This window comes from Populus euphratica, unplaced genomic scaffold (assembly GCF_000495115.2).
Source record: "Populus euphratica unplaced genomic scaffold, PopEup_1.0 scaffold85.1, whole genome shotgun sequence".
NCBI classification, from domain to species: domain Eukaryota; kingdom Viridiplantae; phylum Streptophyta; class Magnoliopsida; order Malpighiales; family Salicaceae; genus Populus; species Populus euphratica.
Window position 1 is genome coordinate 990,327 of NW_011499898.1, and position 15,406 is coordinate 1,005,732.

General features: G+C 33.7%; 3 protein-coding genes and 1 long non-coding RNA gene across 7 annotated transcripts in view; 3 read left to right on the plus strand and 1 right to left on the minus strand.

The window, feature by feature from the left end:
* The first annotated feature begins 3,078 nt into the window (after positions 1 to 3,078).
* On the plus strand, positions 3,079 to 4,150 carry LOC105132400 (zinc finger protein 5). Its single transcript, XM_011035891.1, has 2 exons — positions 3,079 to 3,347; positions 3,395 to 4,150. Exons 1-2 carry the CDS (start codon positions 3,098 to 3,100, stop codon positions 3,904 to 3,906), a joined length of 762 nt encoding a protein of 253 aa, XP_011034193.1. The 5' UTR covers positions 3,079 to 3,097; the 3' UTR covers positions 3,907 to 4,150.
* A 714-nt stretch (positions 4,151 to 4,864) lies between these two features.
* On the plus strand, positions 4,865 to 9,557 carry LOC105132398 (chaperone protein dnaJ 16). Of its 4 annotated transcripts, XM_011035888.1 has the most exons (12): positions 4,865 to 5,289; positions 5,845 to 5,968; positions 6,181 to 6,263; positions 6,393 to 6,504; positions 6,587 to 6,691; positions 7,676 to 7,726; positions 8,137 to 8,226; positions 8,331 to 8,439; positions 8,540 to 8,688; positions 8,768 to 8,821; positions 8,917 to 9,140; positions 9,241 to 9,557. In XM_011035888.1, exons 1-11 carry the CDS (start codon positions 5,159 to 5,161, stop codon positions 9,133 to 9,135), a joined length of 1,227 nt encoding a protein of 408 aa, XP_011034190.1. In that variant the 5' UTR covers positions 4,865 to 5,158; the 3' UTR covers positions 9,136 to 9,140; positions 9,241 to 9,557. The 4 variants fall into 4 exon arrangements, with proteins under 4 accessions (XP_011034190.1, XP_011034189.1, XP_011034191.1 ...); XM_011035887.1 differs by having other exon boundaries at positions 4,866 to 5,289; positions 8,917 to 9,557; XM_011035889.1 differs by having other exon boundaries at positions 5,201 to 5,289; positions 5,400 to 5,968; positions 8,917 to 9,557.
* Positions 9,558 to 11,680: 2,123 nt separating this feature from the next.
* Positions 11,681 to 12,292, minus strand: LOC105132403 (uncharacterized). Its single transcript, XR_843569.1, has 2 exons — positions 12,182 to 12,292; positions 11,681 to 12,071 (listed from the first exon to the last, which is right to left on the minus strand). It is a non-coding gene; the product is annotated as an uncharacterized LOC105132403 (long non-coding RNA).
* Positions 12,293 to 14,350: 2,058 nt separating this feature from the next.
* EMB2004 (RNI-like superfamily protein) overlaps positions 14,351 to 15,406 on the plus strand; it is an 8,241-nt gene continuing 7,185 nt past the window's right edge. The window contains exons 1-3 of the mRNA XM_011035894.1: positions 14,351 to 14,641; positions 14,708 to 14,951; positions 15,089 to 15,307. Of these exons, the coding sequence (XP_011034196.1) occupies positions 14,594 to 14,641; positions 14,708 to 14,951; positions 15,089 to 15,307 (511 nt within the window). The 5' untranslated portion in view covers positions 14,351 to 14,593. The remainder of the gene's footprint in view (positions 14,642 to 14,707; positions 14,952 to 15,088; positions 15,308 to 15,406) is intronic.

A 15,406-nucleotide genomic window follows, 5' to 3' on the forward strand; every position in this document is an offset into this window, starting at 1 on the left:
AATTTTAATATAAAAAATAAAAACATGCAACAGTCTTGTCAGTGAATAGATATATATATCAAATAACAATTCAGCGGGATTAATTTCATTAATGCTTATGATGTAAATGGTATAATTGTAATCATCCATTGCATTATAATTTTAAAAATTACATAATCAAATATAAAGATATAATAGATTATTATAATATATGATCAACTACATTTAATCAAACATGTTGTGAATGTCTTACAGAATCTTGTCAAGATTTGGAGAGGAAAAAGATCTGCGAAAAGGAAGAGTTATAAGTGTAATGCGTTCCCTTTGATTATTCTCCATTTTCGTGGTTTCATTAACTTTGGATGAAATCTTTTCATTCACAAAAGAAGTAAAATTAGATTGGAAATCGGTGACTTTTTGGTATAGGGAAAATCTTTTTTAGAAGTGGAGTATTCCGAGGACCATAAAAGTTATTTTTTAAAGTGTGATTTGTTCAAAATTATATTAAAATAATTTTTTTATATTTTTAAAAAATTATTTTTAACATTAATATATTAAAATAATTTAAAAACACAAAAAAAAATTAAACGAAGAAAAGATAAAAAAAATTATCTTTTTTGAAAATACTTTTAAAATGTAAAAATAACGGGGTTCATACCTTATTTGTAGCTTGTTGTGCAACTCATTTTTTATTAAAATTTAAAATTTTTATTTTTTATATTAATTTTTTAGATTTTCTAAAGCCAATGATAGTCATGGTTTTATTCGTTCATCTAAATCCAAAAATCATGCTTTCCGAGATCCGAAAATCGTGCTTTCCGAGACGTGTGGTTTTCTCGAATAAAAAAAACAAAGTGTTGATGCTAAAAATAAATTTTTAAAAATTAAAAAATTATTATAATATATTTTCAAATAAAATACATTTTAAAAAATAATCTCTATAACACTTTCAAAAATAAAAATAAAAACCCCTAATCATGCATCAATTCGTGGATAAATAAAATGAAAAATAAAAGAGCTAAAGTCAATCAACCCACCCACAACCCACCTACCCGCCCACCCACCTAGCCACCATGAGCCGATCTTCCTTCTAGTGGCCTGATTTTATTTACATGTAAGATGTTGAGATGCTTGATGACAGCATGCCGACTTGGAATTCTTCTCCCGAGGCAGGAAAGTAATCTGAACAGACTGGAAAAGGGAGTGGAGATTGTGAGCATGGGAGATCGATTGGTGGAAGAAGTCCTCCAATGGAAGATCTGGGCAGAGACAATGGACACAACAACACAATCTAGCAGTTTCAAACATGTCCCAAAAGCTACAAAAGTGGGTTCGCACAACTGTCCAACACAAATGTCTTGACTAAGTAGAAAATGACATTAATTAATGACTTGATTCACCTGAAAACATATGCTTAATTTGGGGGCATATAATATAAGGTTTGCTTGCTCTTAGGAAGATTTGCTAAGATCTCGTGGAAGACCAACCAATACAATAAGCATATATTGCTTACATCATTAACCACTTCTTACATTCCTTTGTTTTGAAACTACTCTCCCTCGTCACTATTCTAAAAGCATCTGCAAGACATGCTCAAGATTAACATCTTAATTAAAGCGTTGTTCTTTCTTAAAATATAATTTGTGTTGGTGGAAAAATAGTTAGAAAGAAGCTTCGTTTGGTGCTTTGAAATCCCATTTCAAGAGACCTCACCAATTTTTAAACACCATGTGGATGGGATTCGACACCCACAGCTATTAATAATACTTAGAGCTATATGCAAACGAGAGCTTGGTCTAGTGGTGGAATGGGCTTGTTTCCTTCCACTATACCTGAGTTCGAACCCTGGCGTGTACGCCTATTATCCTCGCGGTGCCTTACATATCTACTGGGTTTGCAGAGTATTTAGTGGGCCATGGGGATTAGTCGTGGTGCGCGCAAGCTGACCCGGACACCCCCCATAAATCAAAAAAAAAAATACTTAAAGCTATATATGTAGACTAATTTATGATAAGCCTCGGTAGAGGACAATGCGTGAATCTACTTACTCTTTAGTTGTTAAGTATAATACTCTTAGATGTAAAATCCTGCTCGACCAGATGAGTTTGCTGTAAGAATCTATGATCTGTAATGTGATTATTAGGTTAAATTATTAATTAAGAACCGATCAAGATTTTAATTTAATGAAATTATCAAGATTTTAATTTAATAAAATCTATTTGATGTAGTCAAGTCGAGTTAAGTGTATGTAAAAAAAAACCTTTTCTTTATGTTGAAGAATTTAATATGTTCATTCAACCAAGTTCTTTTTAAAAAAGTGAAGAAACTTGTGTGTGTTGTTTTTAATTATAGGTGGTGGATGTCATTTTAATATTTGAAATTTGAGACTTTAAATTTGATTTTTTTTTAAAATATTTGAATTATTTTGTTAATTCGAGCTCTTAAGTATTTAAAATGTTATTTATTTTTTAATTAATTAAAAATTACATTGATTTTAAAGTTGGAAGTTGTGTTGAATTTGTGATATGATTAAATTTCACATGATAAATTATTAATTTTTAATATATTACATTATAATAATAATAAAAAATCAAAGTTAGAGACGCTTCCTGCCACGTGATTACATTCTCATATCTTTCTTTGACTTTTGTAAATAAAATAAATAATAACTTATAATCAATGAAGGAATATAAGTTTTAAATGTCCAAGTGGTGTTACAATTATGTGTTATTTTGTATTTAAAACTGTTTCCAGACCATAAAATTCCTCGTTGAAGCACACTGAATCCTCTTTGATAAAGAAAGGATGAAGTGTATCTGTTATAAAATGCAAAAATATACTTTATTCAAAATCAATATAATATTGCATGAGCTAGAAGGCGTCTCTAATCTGACTTTTCTTTCTGCATCTGTTTTTTAATTGCATGTTTATGGCAGCCGTGATTATTATAAAACTAATCCTGACTGAGATATTGCAACCCATCGTTGGAAACCGTAGGGTGGAGTTTGCTGCTATGCAAGGAAGAGAGGCCTGAGAACTCTATACCGGTCGGTGCATCGGTTCCCAGAATCCATTCCTCTTTGTTTCCTTTTCTTCTCTCTTCTACAATCCAAGGGAGATGGAAAAGGAAGCATCTAACACCCTTTCTTCCATACTGGATGGAGATCAAAATGGTTGTTCTGCCGAGTCCTGTACAGTCGAGAGGAAGCTCAGATTATTTGGATTCGAGCTGAATCCATATAAGCATAACGAGAGTAGCATTAAAGGGTCTACCGGAGGAGATCACGAGAGAGTGAATTCGTCAAATACTGCGTCATCTGAAAGGGAAAAACCTGTCGAGGAGAAAAGCTCAAGTGCTTGTCGTGGGGCAGGGAAAAACCTGTCAAGGAGAAAAGCTCAAGTGCTGGTCGTGGGCCTGGTGATAAGAAGTTCGGGTGCCAGTATTGCTTCAAGGAGTTTGCAAATTCACAGGCTTTGGGGGGGCACCAAAATGCTCATAAGAAAGAAAGAATGAAGAAGAGATTATTGCAGTTTCAAGCTAGGAAGGCGAGCCTCGGCGGTTACCTTCAACCTTACCAAGATAACCCCAGCTACAATTATCAATACGGCTCAACTTGTACTTCATGGTTCTTCGATCCCTCCTGCTCTACTACTCCCGAGTTCACACTCCATGATCAGGAGTCTCAGATTAGTTTCAATCCACACCAAGATTCCCATCTGAATGATTCTCAGACTTCAAAGTGGGATGCCGTTCCAGCTGATCAGGTTCCTTTCCAGCAGCACACTCGTCACAACTTCACTTTCAGTCATGCTGATCAGAGATCCAGAGATAAGCCTTCTCCTTTGCTTGCTTCCAAGAAAGCCTGTCGTAAATCTATGGATCTTCAGTTGGGCCTCAGTATTGGTAATAGCCCTTTGCCTTCTTGAACTCTCAATCAACGAGAGAAAAAAACCCAACATAGGCGTGTGACTTCAAAGATAGCTCATGCATCTACAACTCAGTTCACCATGCGATGAAATAGCCTCCGATCACGATATGTATTTGTACTCTGGAAAATGGTGAAGAATAGCTCCTAGATTAACCGTATACTGAAACATTTTCAGGTTGGAAGGGTTTTTCAGGACAGTAAAAGCTTCTCAGAATTTGGTCCGGCCAGGCGCCATCATTTCACTCATGTGTTTCACAAAAAAATATCCATTTAAAAAAAAAAAATACTAGGAAAGGGAGTGAACTATTTTATTTGGCCCCTATATATTTATCGAAGTAATTACTTAGTGTATTTATTTTAATAGAAATCTATTTTTATATTTTTTTTGCATCTTAATTTTCAATGTCAATTTAACTGCTTTGTATTTATAAAATATTAAGTTGTTTAGTCTATATTGTGTTGTGTCATTAACACTATTAAATTGTTTGATAATGAATTATTGTTCTATATTGTTAGTGATATTAATTAAATTAAAATTATCATAAATATATAACTTGAATCACATGTTTACAAAAAGATAAAAAAAATGATTTTTTCTTTGAAAAACACATAAATATAATAAAAACATAAATAAAAAAGAAACAATACTCAGAACATTTTTAATTAAGATTCACAGAGCTAATATACTTGAAACAAAATAATTGGGGTTAGTTAATTTTAAAATATTTAAATTTATTAACTATATAATTAAATATTAGTTAATTAATATGAATAAAATAAAAATTATTTAAATTTAGTTAATTTTAAAATATGTAAGGTTTTTTTTAATTTTTAAAATAAAACAAGCAGCATTTCTTCTAAAAAAAGACACTTCCCATATTTTTTTAATTGAAAATTAATATATATTTAAACTATTTTTATAAAAATCATTTTCCACTCTCAAACAACTGATTTTTAAGATTCTAACTAAATAATTTTTTGATGCTTTATTTTGAAACAGTAGAAGCTAGACAAACAGGGGACTAACTGATGCTCGTTTGTCTCTATTGCTATCTCTCGCCAAGCTTACAACTCAGGAGAGGTCCCATTCCATGGATTCTTTCTCACTCTAGGGTTTCCATACGCGCTCAACTTTCTCTACCCAACACAAGTCGAGAGAGCATGTAGAAAAGCATCTGGCTGTTTCTTTGGTTGCTGCAGTGATTTTTTAGGGTTTGTTGGTTATTGTTGCATATAAATAGAATAGTGTAATGCCGTCTCATCTATCGAAGCAGGATGCAGCAGCAGGGCCTGTGCGGCGGGACCCGTATGAAGTCCTTGCCATCTCCAGGAACTCCACTGACCAGGAAATTAAGTCCGCCTACCGTAAAATGGCTCTCAAGTATGTTTATTATTATTATTATTATTTTAGATGCGATGGAAATGCATTTATTTTTATTTATTTTTGGTGATTTTGAGAGCTTTTGTTACTGAATCTGATTTCATCCTCAGAGTGTGTCAGCTGTAAGAGTGGAGTGAAACAGAGCATGATTCTGTTTGAGTGAGAATGGGAAGAATTACATAAGATTTTGAGTTTGTTTCCCAATTTAATCTCTGTGAGATGGTTTAATATTTGCATTACAGCCATCAGTAAAGGATCTGGGATTTGGGTTGAGGTTGAGGTTTTACAAGATGAAAATTTATTGTTTAAGCAAAATATAGAGGTAATTGAAGGACTTTTTGCGACACTATTGGGTTTATGGTGATTCCAAAGAGACCAGCGAGCAAGCGGGTAGTGGAATTTATCACTTGTTTGGAAAGCAAGGTTTGATTTAGCAGACTCGGAATAGTTAGGTAGCATCATGGGTTGGCTTTGGTTAAAATACCATCTACTTTTTTTCTCCTTTATTCCATTGCTGATCAAGGTGTGGAAATTCTCTTTCATATACTATTTCAGGTACCATCCTGACAAAAATTCAAATGACCCTGAAGCAGCTAATATGTTTAAAGAGGTTACATTTTCATATAATATATTGTCTGATCCAGACAAGCGGCGCCAATATGATTCAGCTGGTTTTGAGGTGAGAAGTCTTGGTGGCAGATAAAACACAAATCAAATTCAAATGTTAACATGGATTATCTTCTTTCTTCTGACTTAATGCGGTCATTCTGCAGTTTCTGGGCTATCTGGATACCAGCCACTTCAATTTCTGTTAGAATTATAATCATTTAGTTTTATACATTTTTATATGATGATGTAATATGAAGCATGATCTTGTTGTTCTATGATCAGGCTGTTGAATTGGAAAGTCAAGAACTTGAACTAGATCTTTCAAGCTTGGGAGCTGTAAATACTATGTTTGCGGCACTCTTTAGGCAAGTTTATAATGAATTCATGCGACGTTAATTATTAAATTTTTTTAATTTCCGGAATAATTCCCATGAATCATGATGATGGTGATGGTTTTGTATTGATTTCTAATTTTAGTGTTTCTTGCATGATAGTAAACTTGGAGTACCAATTAAGACCACTGTATCAGCAGCTGTCTTGGAGGAGGCGCTTAATGGTGTTGTTGATATTCATCCACTTCCACTTGGGTTGCCTATTTGTCGGAAGGTGAGGTATTTCTTTTCTGGTTTATGTGTCAATTTTAGCGATTGTACTAGGGCTCATTGTAAAATTCTACATTTTTGAACAGGTTGAAAAGCAATGTGCCCACTTCTATTCTGTCACGATAACAGAAGAGGAGGCAAGGGATGGATTTGTCTGTCGGGTCCAATCATCTGACAAAAGCAAGTTCAAGGTTCAAATTATCATAAACCTTTGGCACAAATCCTTTGTTATTTAAGTTGGATATGTACGGTGTATTTTTCTCACAATTTTTCCTGTAAATATTTTTCTTTTACCTGTATGGCTTTGCATTTTCCTTAATCATCAAAATTGATTTTCTTTACCTCTGTTTGAAACGTTCTGTTGTTTTTGCATTTGTTTTTCTTTACACCTTTCTTTAGTGACAGAGAATCACAGGGACTTTCACTTTTGACACCACTGAATTTAGAATTTGTTGGTTTCATTTTGGGGCATGGAAATCTGCTCCTTGATAATTCTTGATAAATGGAGGGAGGGGGGTGGGTTGTCTCAATCTCAAAAATACAAAATAAGTAGTTGAAACTAAATGGAAAATACGACTGCTTTCTTTGATCCAGAGCCAGATAATGTGAAGCAATGAGTTGGTTATAAATTCTATATTTATACTTATTAATTCATTAGTTCATAGTATGTGTTGGTCTTTTTTTCTTTTTCTTTTTTGATCTTTGAAAAACCAACGAGTGACACACTAAGCATAGCATATTAAATAAACAATCGAATTTTTATTTTAAGGAGAAAAAAAGAGGTCCTGGCCTTCAAGGGATACAGATTATACTCCAAATTGTTCAATGTTGCCTTTAATTGCTTGGGCTTTCTATGGTTTTGCGTTGTAGGAGCAGATTTACGGGTTTATACAGTTTATGTAACTTGAAACTGTTTCTTATGGGAATTATGTTAAAAAAAACCTTGAGGGGGGAAACACCGGCTTATATGCTTGAATGAATTTATAACCAGTCCATAAATTTCTCATACCTTCCCAACAAGCTTCAGATGTCCACATTTTTTTATTCCATTTGTAACAGTTTATCTCAAGTATTGAGTTCTCAAGTGATATCAAGTATTCAGTTTTCTCTAACTATAACTTCTTTATGCATGGAAAATGATCATTAGGCTGACTGATTGGTTATCATTTGTACAGTTGTTGTATTTTGATCAGGAAGAAAGTGGTGGGTTAAGCCTTGCTCTACAGGTATGATGCACTTTCCCCTGTTTTTTTTCTTCTTTTCATATTGATCTTGTTAGATCATAACCAACAGTTTCTATATTATTGCTTTGATTCTAGTCCTGGATGGATCTTAAAGAACATTATGATTTTATTTATTATATCACGACCAGCAGACTGGATATTTTCCCACATAAGAGATTTAGACCTCTCTCAAGTGAAGTATAGATGACTAGATCCCTAATTAATATGGACACTACTTGGTCAAAACAGGAGCTACTACTAAGGAAGTTATCTGTGGAATTCATCTGCCTTCACATGTTCCTTGCATGTTTGACAAATTTCTAGCTCAATAGAATCTAATTTACTATTATTCAGTAAACACATTTAATTTCATTACTTTTACCCCATTTTTACTGGTTCACTTTTTGGTGTAGGAGGACAGTGCTAAAACAGGAAAGGTTGCATCTGCTGGAATGTACTTTCTTTGTTTTCCTGTTTATCGGCTGGATCACACTGTCAACTCTGTAAGCTGTGATTTTAGAGATTGTTGTCAAGTGTCAGCCTTAATATTTGTCTTTTATTTGGCTCATTCTTCTTCATTTTGGTTTTGGAATTGTTGTGGTTTCAGATTGCAGCCGCAAAAGATGCTGATGCTGCCTTCTTCAAAAAACTGGATGGGTTTCAGCCATATGAAATAACTGAACTGAAGGCTGGCACCCATGTTTTTGCTGTCTATGGTCAGTTCTACAATTTTCTTGTTTATGGCACCATGCTTCTTTGATTAAACATGTTTGAATGGGCTGACAGCATTCTTCTGGTTCTGGCCTTTTCTTCCAGGTGACAATTTTTTTAAAAGCGCAAGTTACTCAATAGAAGCTCTTTGTGCTGCACCTTTTATGGAAGAGAAGGCAAATCTTAGAGCTGTTGAAGCTGATATACTTGCGAAGAGGGCAGAAATATCCAAGTTTGAGACTGAATATAGAGAGGTCTGCACTTAACTTCAGCAGTGTATATTTGTATATGCTTGCTCTCTTTTTTACTAATTTTTGTGTGGTCTTTTGACAGGTATTGGCACAATTTACAGAGATGACCAGTAGATATGCACAAGAGATGCAAGCAGTGAGTTTATCAAAATTTGTTGCTGATATCTCTGAGGATGAGGTGTGAATAAATTGATGGTTTCTGACATTACACTATTGATATTGGTTTTGCAGATTGATGAGCTCCTTCGACAAAGGAATGAAATTCATGCCTCCTACACCACTGCTCCGCCAATGAAGCGGAGTTCAGGTAAACAGAGGAATAAGGGTTCCATCAAGGAGACCAAAGAAGATGCACAAGTAAGAGATAAGAAACCTTCTACAAGGGATAGACCTAAGAAGAAGAAATGGTTCAACATCCACTTAAAAGTTGACAAAAGAAAGCCTTGCTAGTTATGGTAAGATCAGCATTTGCTTTTTCTGGTTGCATATTGTGTCCTTGCCTTTCACATTAGTCTAATTGTACTGCTACTGCGAATGCGAAATCCTAAATCCTAGCCGGACATGAGAAGCTGAATCTGATGTGCTTGTGTTAATGAATTAACCGGCTGCCCTCGTTAATTTGCTCATGTTCTGGCACTAGTGCAAGCAAAGTAAGAGGTTAAGCAATGTCTCGACCATGTCTCAAAGTGAAATGCAGATGGTTGTTTTGCTTTGCTGTAATGTTCTGGCAGCTTGTCAAAGAAAGAAAACATCTCATTGATATTGTAAAATTCCATTTTTCAGTCATTTGGTCATTCTACTGTTCTTTCCCTCAGATTGTAAGAACGCATTCCTGTAAATTGCATCATTTATTCATAAGATCATTTCATCAACTGTGGCAATGCTGTTTTTAAAATGTAAGAACACTGCCACTTTATGGACTTGGACTTTGTACTGCACAAGTGGGAACAATAGTTCCCCCCCCCCCCCCCTCCCTTTCTGCTTTTCCTTCGTCAAAATCTGTTGCTAATAGTGCAATCAAAGGCAGTGGCAACCACCAAATGATCCTTCTCCTTTTGAATACTAGGTTGATTGTGAGTGTAGCATATTGCTGGGATAGATGGGGAGAATATAGAAGAAACAGAAATATAAAAATATTGTTTTTAACAATTGTGGAATGAATTTTTCTTTCCAAAATAAAAATATAGAGAGATGTGCCTCCTCCTTTGTTTTAATTTTTTTACCGTTTTCTACGTCTTAAAATGGTAACTAAACCCTAGAATTAATGTTAAAGCGAGAAAAAGAAGATCTGACCCATTTCATAGAACTCCTGGTTGTGATTCTAGTTCAAGAAGTTCTCTCCCTGATGTTTCCAAACACTCCAGACAATGAATTCAATAACAGTTATTCAATTTTTTCAATTAAAGACCTTATTATTTAGCAACTTAACAAATCCAATAATAAATTCAAAATAATTTACATAAATTCTAATAAAAATAGCAAAATTAAAAATCAATAAAACAAAAGAATCATAAAATATCCACGACGTCAAAACACATTTCTTTTCAGATTGCCCTATAATTACCTATAATTAAGTAAATAAATAATAAAAATCGAGGCATGCATATCTTTTATAAGTAAATAAATAATAAAAATCGAGGCATACATATCTTTTATGAGTATGTTTGGTGTTGCGGTAGATGTTGTGGTTGTGGTTTGAAAAAAATTATTTTATAAAAAGTACTTTTAGTTGAGATTGGTTTGAAAAAATAGATGTTTGATTAAAACTGTGGTTGGATCTATGTATAATAAACTAATTTTTTTTTTACCAAATAACTACCAACTACATTTTAATTTAATTAAGCTGCAGCTACAGCCGCAACCGCAACCGCGTAAATAAACGGCACCTATATAAAGAAGAGATATTCGGTATATAACTAGTTTCCTTTTATATTCCTGGATTGTAGTTAGTATTGATAGTTGATGGCTTAATTATAGGAGAAACAACCATCTAGGGAAAGTCAACCTGCTGTGTATATATATATATATACAGACACACATCAATCAATATCAATGAGATTCATTCTGCCGAGTTATCTCCATCACAGAGGGCAAGCAGCTGTACATAGGTGCACTTGTGAGGTAGATTTCACAGGAACAGAACATCCCTCAATTCCTCCAACAGTAAATGATGCAAGGATTCCGAACATGTTCGGCGAGTTTCAATCGGTATACTAGGAGAAGGAAACCACAAGCTATCTCCAAGCTTCACGGGAAGTGAAGATTTTGCTTTCTATCTTTATCAAATTAATTCCTGGATCCTTTTTATATCTAGGCACGACAAATAAGAAGATTGGGAGCATATATCAACCACATAGCCCTTCATTTACCATTGATGAGGATGTGTTTCCTCTCGGGGCTTCAATATATGCGGCATTTGCACGTTCATACCTTTCAAGTTCTACAAAGATTTTGATTTCTTGAATAAATTTATTTTGTTTATTTTTGTTTATATATATATTTTCCAAATAGGGTTTCAGTCATCTTTTTCTCTCATTACAATCTTAATAAAATAAAAACCTCCATTATCACATCACTTTTTTTTTTCGTGAGAAATAAGGCAATATTATCTATTAATTTCTCGAAATGGTATTATTTTTCTTAGCTTTGAATAATTGAATCTTTGACAGAGGTACTGATTGGTTTAATTTTCTTGTTATTTGTATTTGATCTTTATTTCATAAATGTTAACGTGGATTCTCATTTTTTTAGGTCTCAATAAAGCTTATTTTACGTTGTTTTTTTATCAAGTTCGAGGAAAGAGATAAAAATATAAAAGAAAAATTTACCTCTAGATATTTATTAAATGAATTTGTAATCTTTTAAATAAAAGGAATATATATATATATATATTGTCTTAATAATTTTTGTTTTGTGTATTCGATGAATAGTAATCAAACGTTATGCTATTCTATTTGCTTATTAAAATATTTAAAAAAAAAATTGAAAGCAAAGATTGTGGCAACATAAAATTCGACCTTGCAATCAATAAAAATAAACAGACAACATAAATTAACATCACGAGTTACGACAAACACCGAAACTGTAGCCAAGGTCTAATGACCAAAGGCATGCACATGCATAGGAGGAGGATGATATATATATAAATGAAGGCTCACACCCGCTCTCTAACAACAACAAGGGAAGCAATGAAAGCAAGGGCGATTCCAATCACCATTGATGGAGACGCGAGGGTGCCTGAGCTTGGCGCGGCGGCCGGGGGCATTTCCATGCCAGGTGTATGAACATGGCCCTCATCAGCGGCAGCAGCAGAAGCCATGACCAGAACAGCAACACAAGCAGCCAACATTGACATAGCCATCCTTGATGAATTCATTCTGCAATATCTGCCTTTAGTCGTCAGAAAGAATGTTGGAGTATTTATTACAAGCGGGTTTCCCAAGGTTTATATATATATATTATATATATATATATAGAGAGAGAGAGAGAGCCTTACCTAGACGTCGACCCCTGATCTGTGCTCGTTATGGTCAAGGATGGTAGCAAATGGCCTGCCTCTCCTTCTCAATCGATGCTGTTGAAACCTATGGTTGCAAATTTGTGTTTGTAGTTTATACACGAGAGATGTACGACAACGTGTACTCCATTTTCTATGGATGGATATCGATAGTACTTGTCTTTGCTGCCGGCCAAACGTTGATTACAACGCCTAGTTATAGTTGAGATTAACAAAAATTAAGGGTTGACTCTCTCGGAAAATCAAATAAAATACTACTAGCCAAAGGGTCGTTGACATTTTACAAGTAAACAAACTATGTCAAAGGGTACATTACGTTTTCTTTGTTAATAAAATATTTTTCAAGATTTATGACTCGGTTCTCTCTCGTCTTTGATTTTATTGCCCATTCCATTGTTGTTCCTAAGTTTTCCACTCATGATACCAGGTATTTCGACTTTGATGCAGGTGCCGAGTCAGGAAATCTTATTAGGAGGAGCCAGGTTAAAAAAAAAAAAAAAACCTAGAAGTGGGTTTCAAGTTTAAAATCTACTTTGAGGCTTTGAGCCACAGAGCCTGCATTTCATTGATGGTCCACAGTGGTAAGCACCTTGGAGCCTGGACTCGTGTTTATCCGGGTGGTCGGCAGAAGCTGTAGATTTATCAAGCGGTTGATTCAAGTGTCCTTGTCAAGTGTAATTCGGCCTTATTAATGTGAATGTCAAATTATTTATTGATAGGTGTGGGTCTGAATTGATAAATTAGGGTTGATGTATGGATTGAGAGAACTTTGGAAATATGTCTTCTGGATATTAGTTATTACAAGTGTCGCAATCTTTCGTGGATTACAGTGGTGAAGTGGCGATTTTGTTATCATTCATAATAAGAGACAATAAACTAGTTATTAAAAGTAAAATGATCTTTTTAATGAATTATATTTGTATTATTATATTGATTATAGACACATCAATCTTTTTATTATTTTTTTTATGTGTAGTGCAATGATTTAAATATCTTTAAAAGTAAAAATAAAAATAAAAATTAGGGTCAAGGGATTTTAGGTTTTTTATGCTTATATTTTTATATTTTTTCCTAATGATTTTTCAATTATAATCAATTTAAAAAAATATATAAAAATAATTTTAAAAAAATCACTCGTGAAAAGTGATTGTGCTTTTTGGGTAGCACGTACAGTTTCTCTGGGTGGTTAAAGGCTACCTTCAATCACATTATCTTCTTTCTAATGATTAGGCGTGCGTGTACAAAACAGCTTTGATTGAGCTCTTTTGGATTTTTGTTTCTTTTCTTTCCGGTTTTCTCTATTCTTGTTGTTTTAAAAAAATTAAATATATTATATTAATTTGTATTTGTATTAATTTTACTAATTATTTTTTATTTTATTTTTAATATCATTTAAAGTTTTTATTTTTAATTTCATCCCTTTTATTTCATTTAACTTTTAAATCAAATTTAATTATTTTTTATTCCTTTTTTTGTTTATATTATCTTTTAATTTTACCAAATTTAATTATTTTTTATTCCTTTTTTTTGTTTATATTATCTTTTAATTTGACCTTTTATTATTTAATTTTATTTTATTTTTATATTTGATTTTATCTTTATTTTTATTATTGTTATTTATTTTATTTTTTAAGTTTATTTTTTATAATTAAAAGTTTTGTTTCATAATTTTTTAAGTTTATCTATTATAAGGTAATTTATTCTAATGATTCGGGTTATTAATTTTAAAGATTAATTTAATTTGATTATGATTTTTAACTTATTTTTTAATTAAATTTTTTATTTTAATTATGTAATATTATGTTACTACTAGGTCTTAAGCTTTGTAAATTTTTTTATTTTTTTTTTATAAATTTATTTCAATCTCATATTATAGCTTAGTATAATTAATTTGTATTTGCTTTATTTTTTTAATTTTTTTCTTATAAATTTTATTTTTTTATTCAATTATTTTTGTATGGTGATTATCCCTGCACGAACAACTGAGATAAAACAACTTTATTTTAACGAAAATAAAACGATGTCGTAAAACACAGAAGTCAATCAAAATTAACCCTTTTAATTCTTAATCCAAGTCTTGGATTGGGTGATCAACTGGGCCGAAGTCTTGGATTGGATCATCAACTGGCCGGGTTTAATTTCTCAGGTTTAGTTGACAGACTCGAGAAGATAGTGTTAGTTTCAGAGTACCTCTCTCACTCTCTCTCGAATCTCCATAGTTTTGACCTGAGTCGTGTAGCCTTTTAGAACATCCATCCCGGAGACCCGCCGCTTTATCATCATTTAAGGCTAAGCCGTGGCCACCGTATGTATAAGCAGTAAAGACCTCGCTCCTCTTTCCCATGCGCATAATCACCACCACCACCACCATCTAATAAAAATCCCTCACCTATGGGCTTCACTTCGGCTCTCTCTGTGTACTCCCTCTCACATCCGAAGGTAAAAAGACATATTTCTTGTATTTTTCTCTCGGAGCATAGAAGTACTAATAATAATTGTCAACAGGTTTCAGCTGGGGAGGCCCATTCTCATTCTCATCCGCTAAAGCACAGACTCCAATCCGAGGCGAACCCTTTAACGGTTCGAAGAAGATGTTTGAGGTTTAGGAGTGTGGTTGTGAAGGCGGCTGCTGCTTCTGGACGTGGCCGCAGAGTGTACAGTCAGTCTCAGCCTCCTTTGATTAATGCTCCCGTCAAGCAGGTTGCCTCCTTCATCGTCCCCGCCGGAGTCTTCGTAGCTGTCACTTTCGGTATGCAATTTTTCTTTTTTCTTTTTTTTTAAAGATTCATTGCCTCCAACCCATGATTCAGTTGGTTTATAGATAGAATAGCAGCAGTGTAGAATTTGAAGTAAAATGTTTCACTAATTTGTGTCTTCAGCTGACAGTTTTGTGGAAATTGGTGGAGAAACTTCTTACGCCGAAGCCAGCAAGGTCTAGTTTATCGGCAGCAGAAAATAAGTCTCCTGAAAAAGGAATGAAATGGTCCTTTGCCCCTGGCTCTAATTTACTATCAGGTTTCACTGCCAAAGTCGACAGGGAGTCCAAGCAGAAGCTTAATGAATTTGCCAAGCAACTCAGGGGTTTCAGAAGCGTGGACATGTCCGGTATGTTGCGCCTTTTACTCAGGGCTTTCCCAGTGCAATTTCTATTTTTGCATTTAATAATCTATCCTGGTACTTCATTTGTGGGGGGGGGGGGGGGGA

Bases quoted from the DNA above. Each gene is read 5' to 3' on its own strand.
- LOC105132400 (XM_011035891.1), top strand. From the start codon at position 3,098: ATGGAAAAGGAAGCATCTAACACCCTTTCTTCCATACTGGATGGAGAT. The intron at 3,348-3,394 runs CAGGGAAAAACC...CTGGTCGTGGGC, and splicing joins CTCAAGTGCTTGTCGTGGGG to CTGGTGATAAGAAGTTCGGG.
- LOC105132398 (XM_011035888.1), top strand. From the start codon at position 5,159: ATGCCGTCTCATCTATCGAAGCAGGATGCAGCAGCAGGGCCTGTGCGG. The intron at 8,227-8,330 runs GTAAGCTGTGAT...TTGTGGTTTCAG, and splicing joins TGGATCACACTGTCAACTCT to ATTGCAGCCGCAAAAGATGC. The intron at 8,689-8,767 runs GTCTGCACTTAA...GTCTTTTGACAG, and splicing joins TTGAGACTGAATATAGAGAG to GTATTGGCACAATTTACAGA.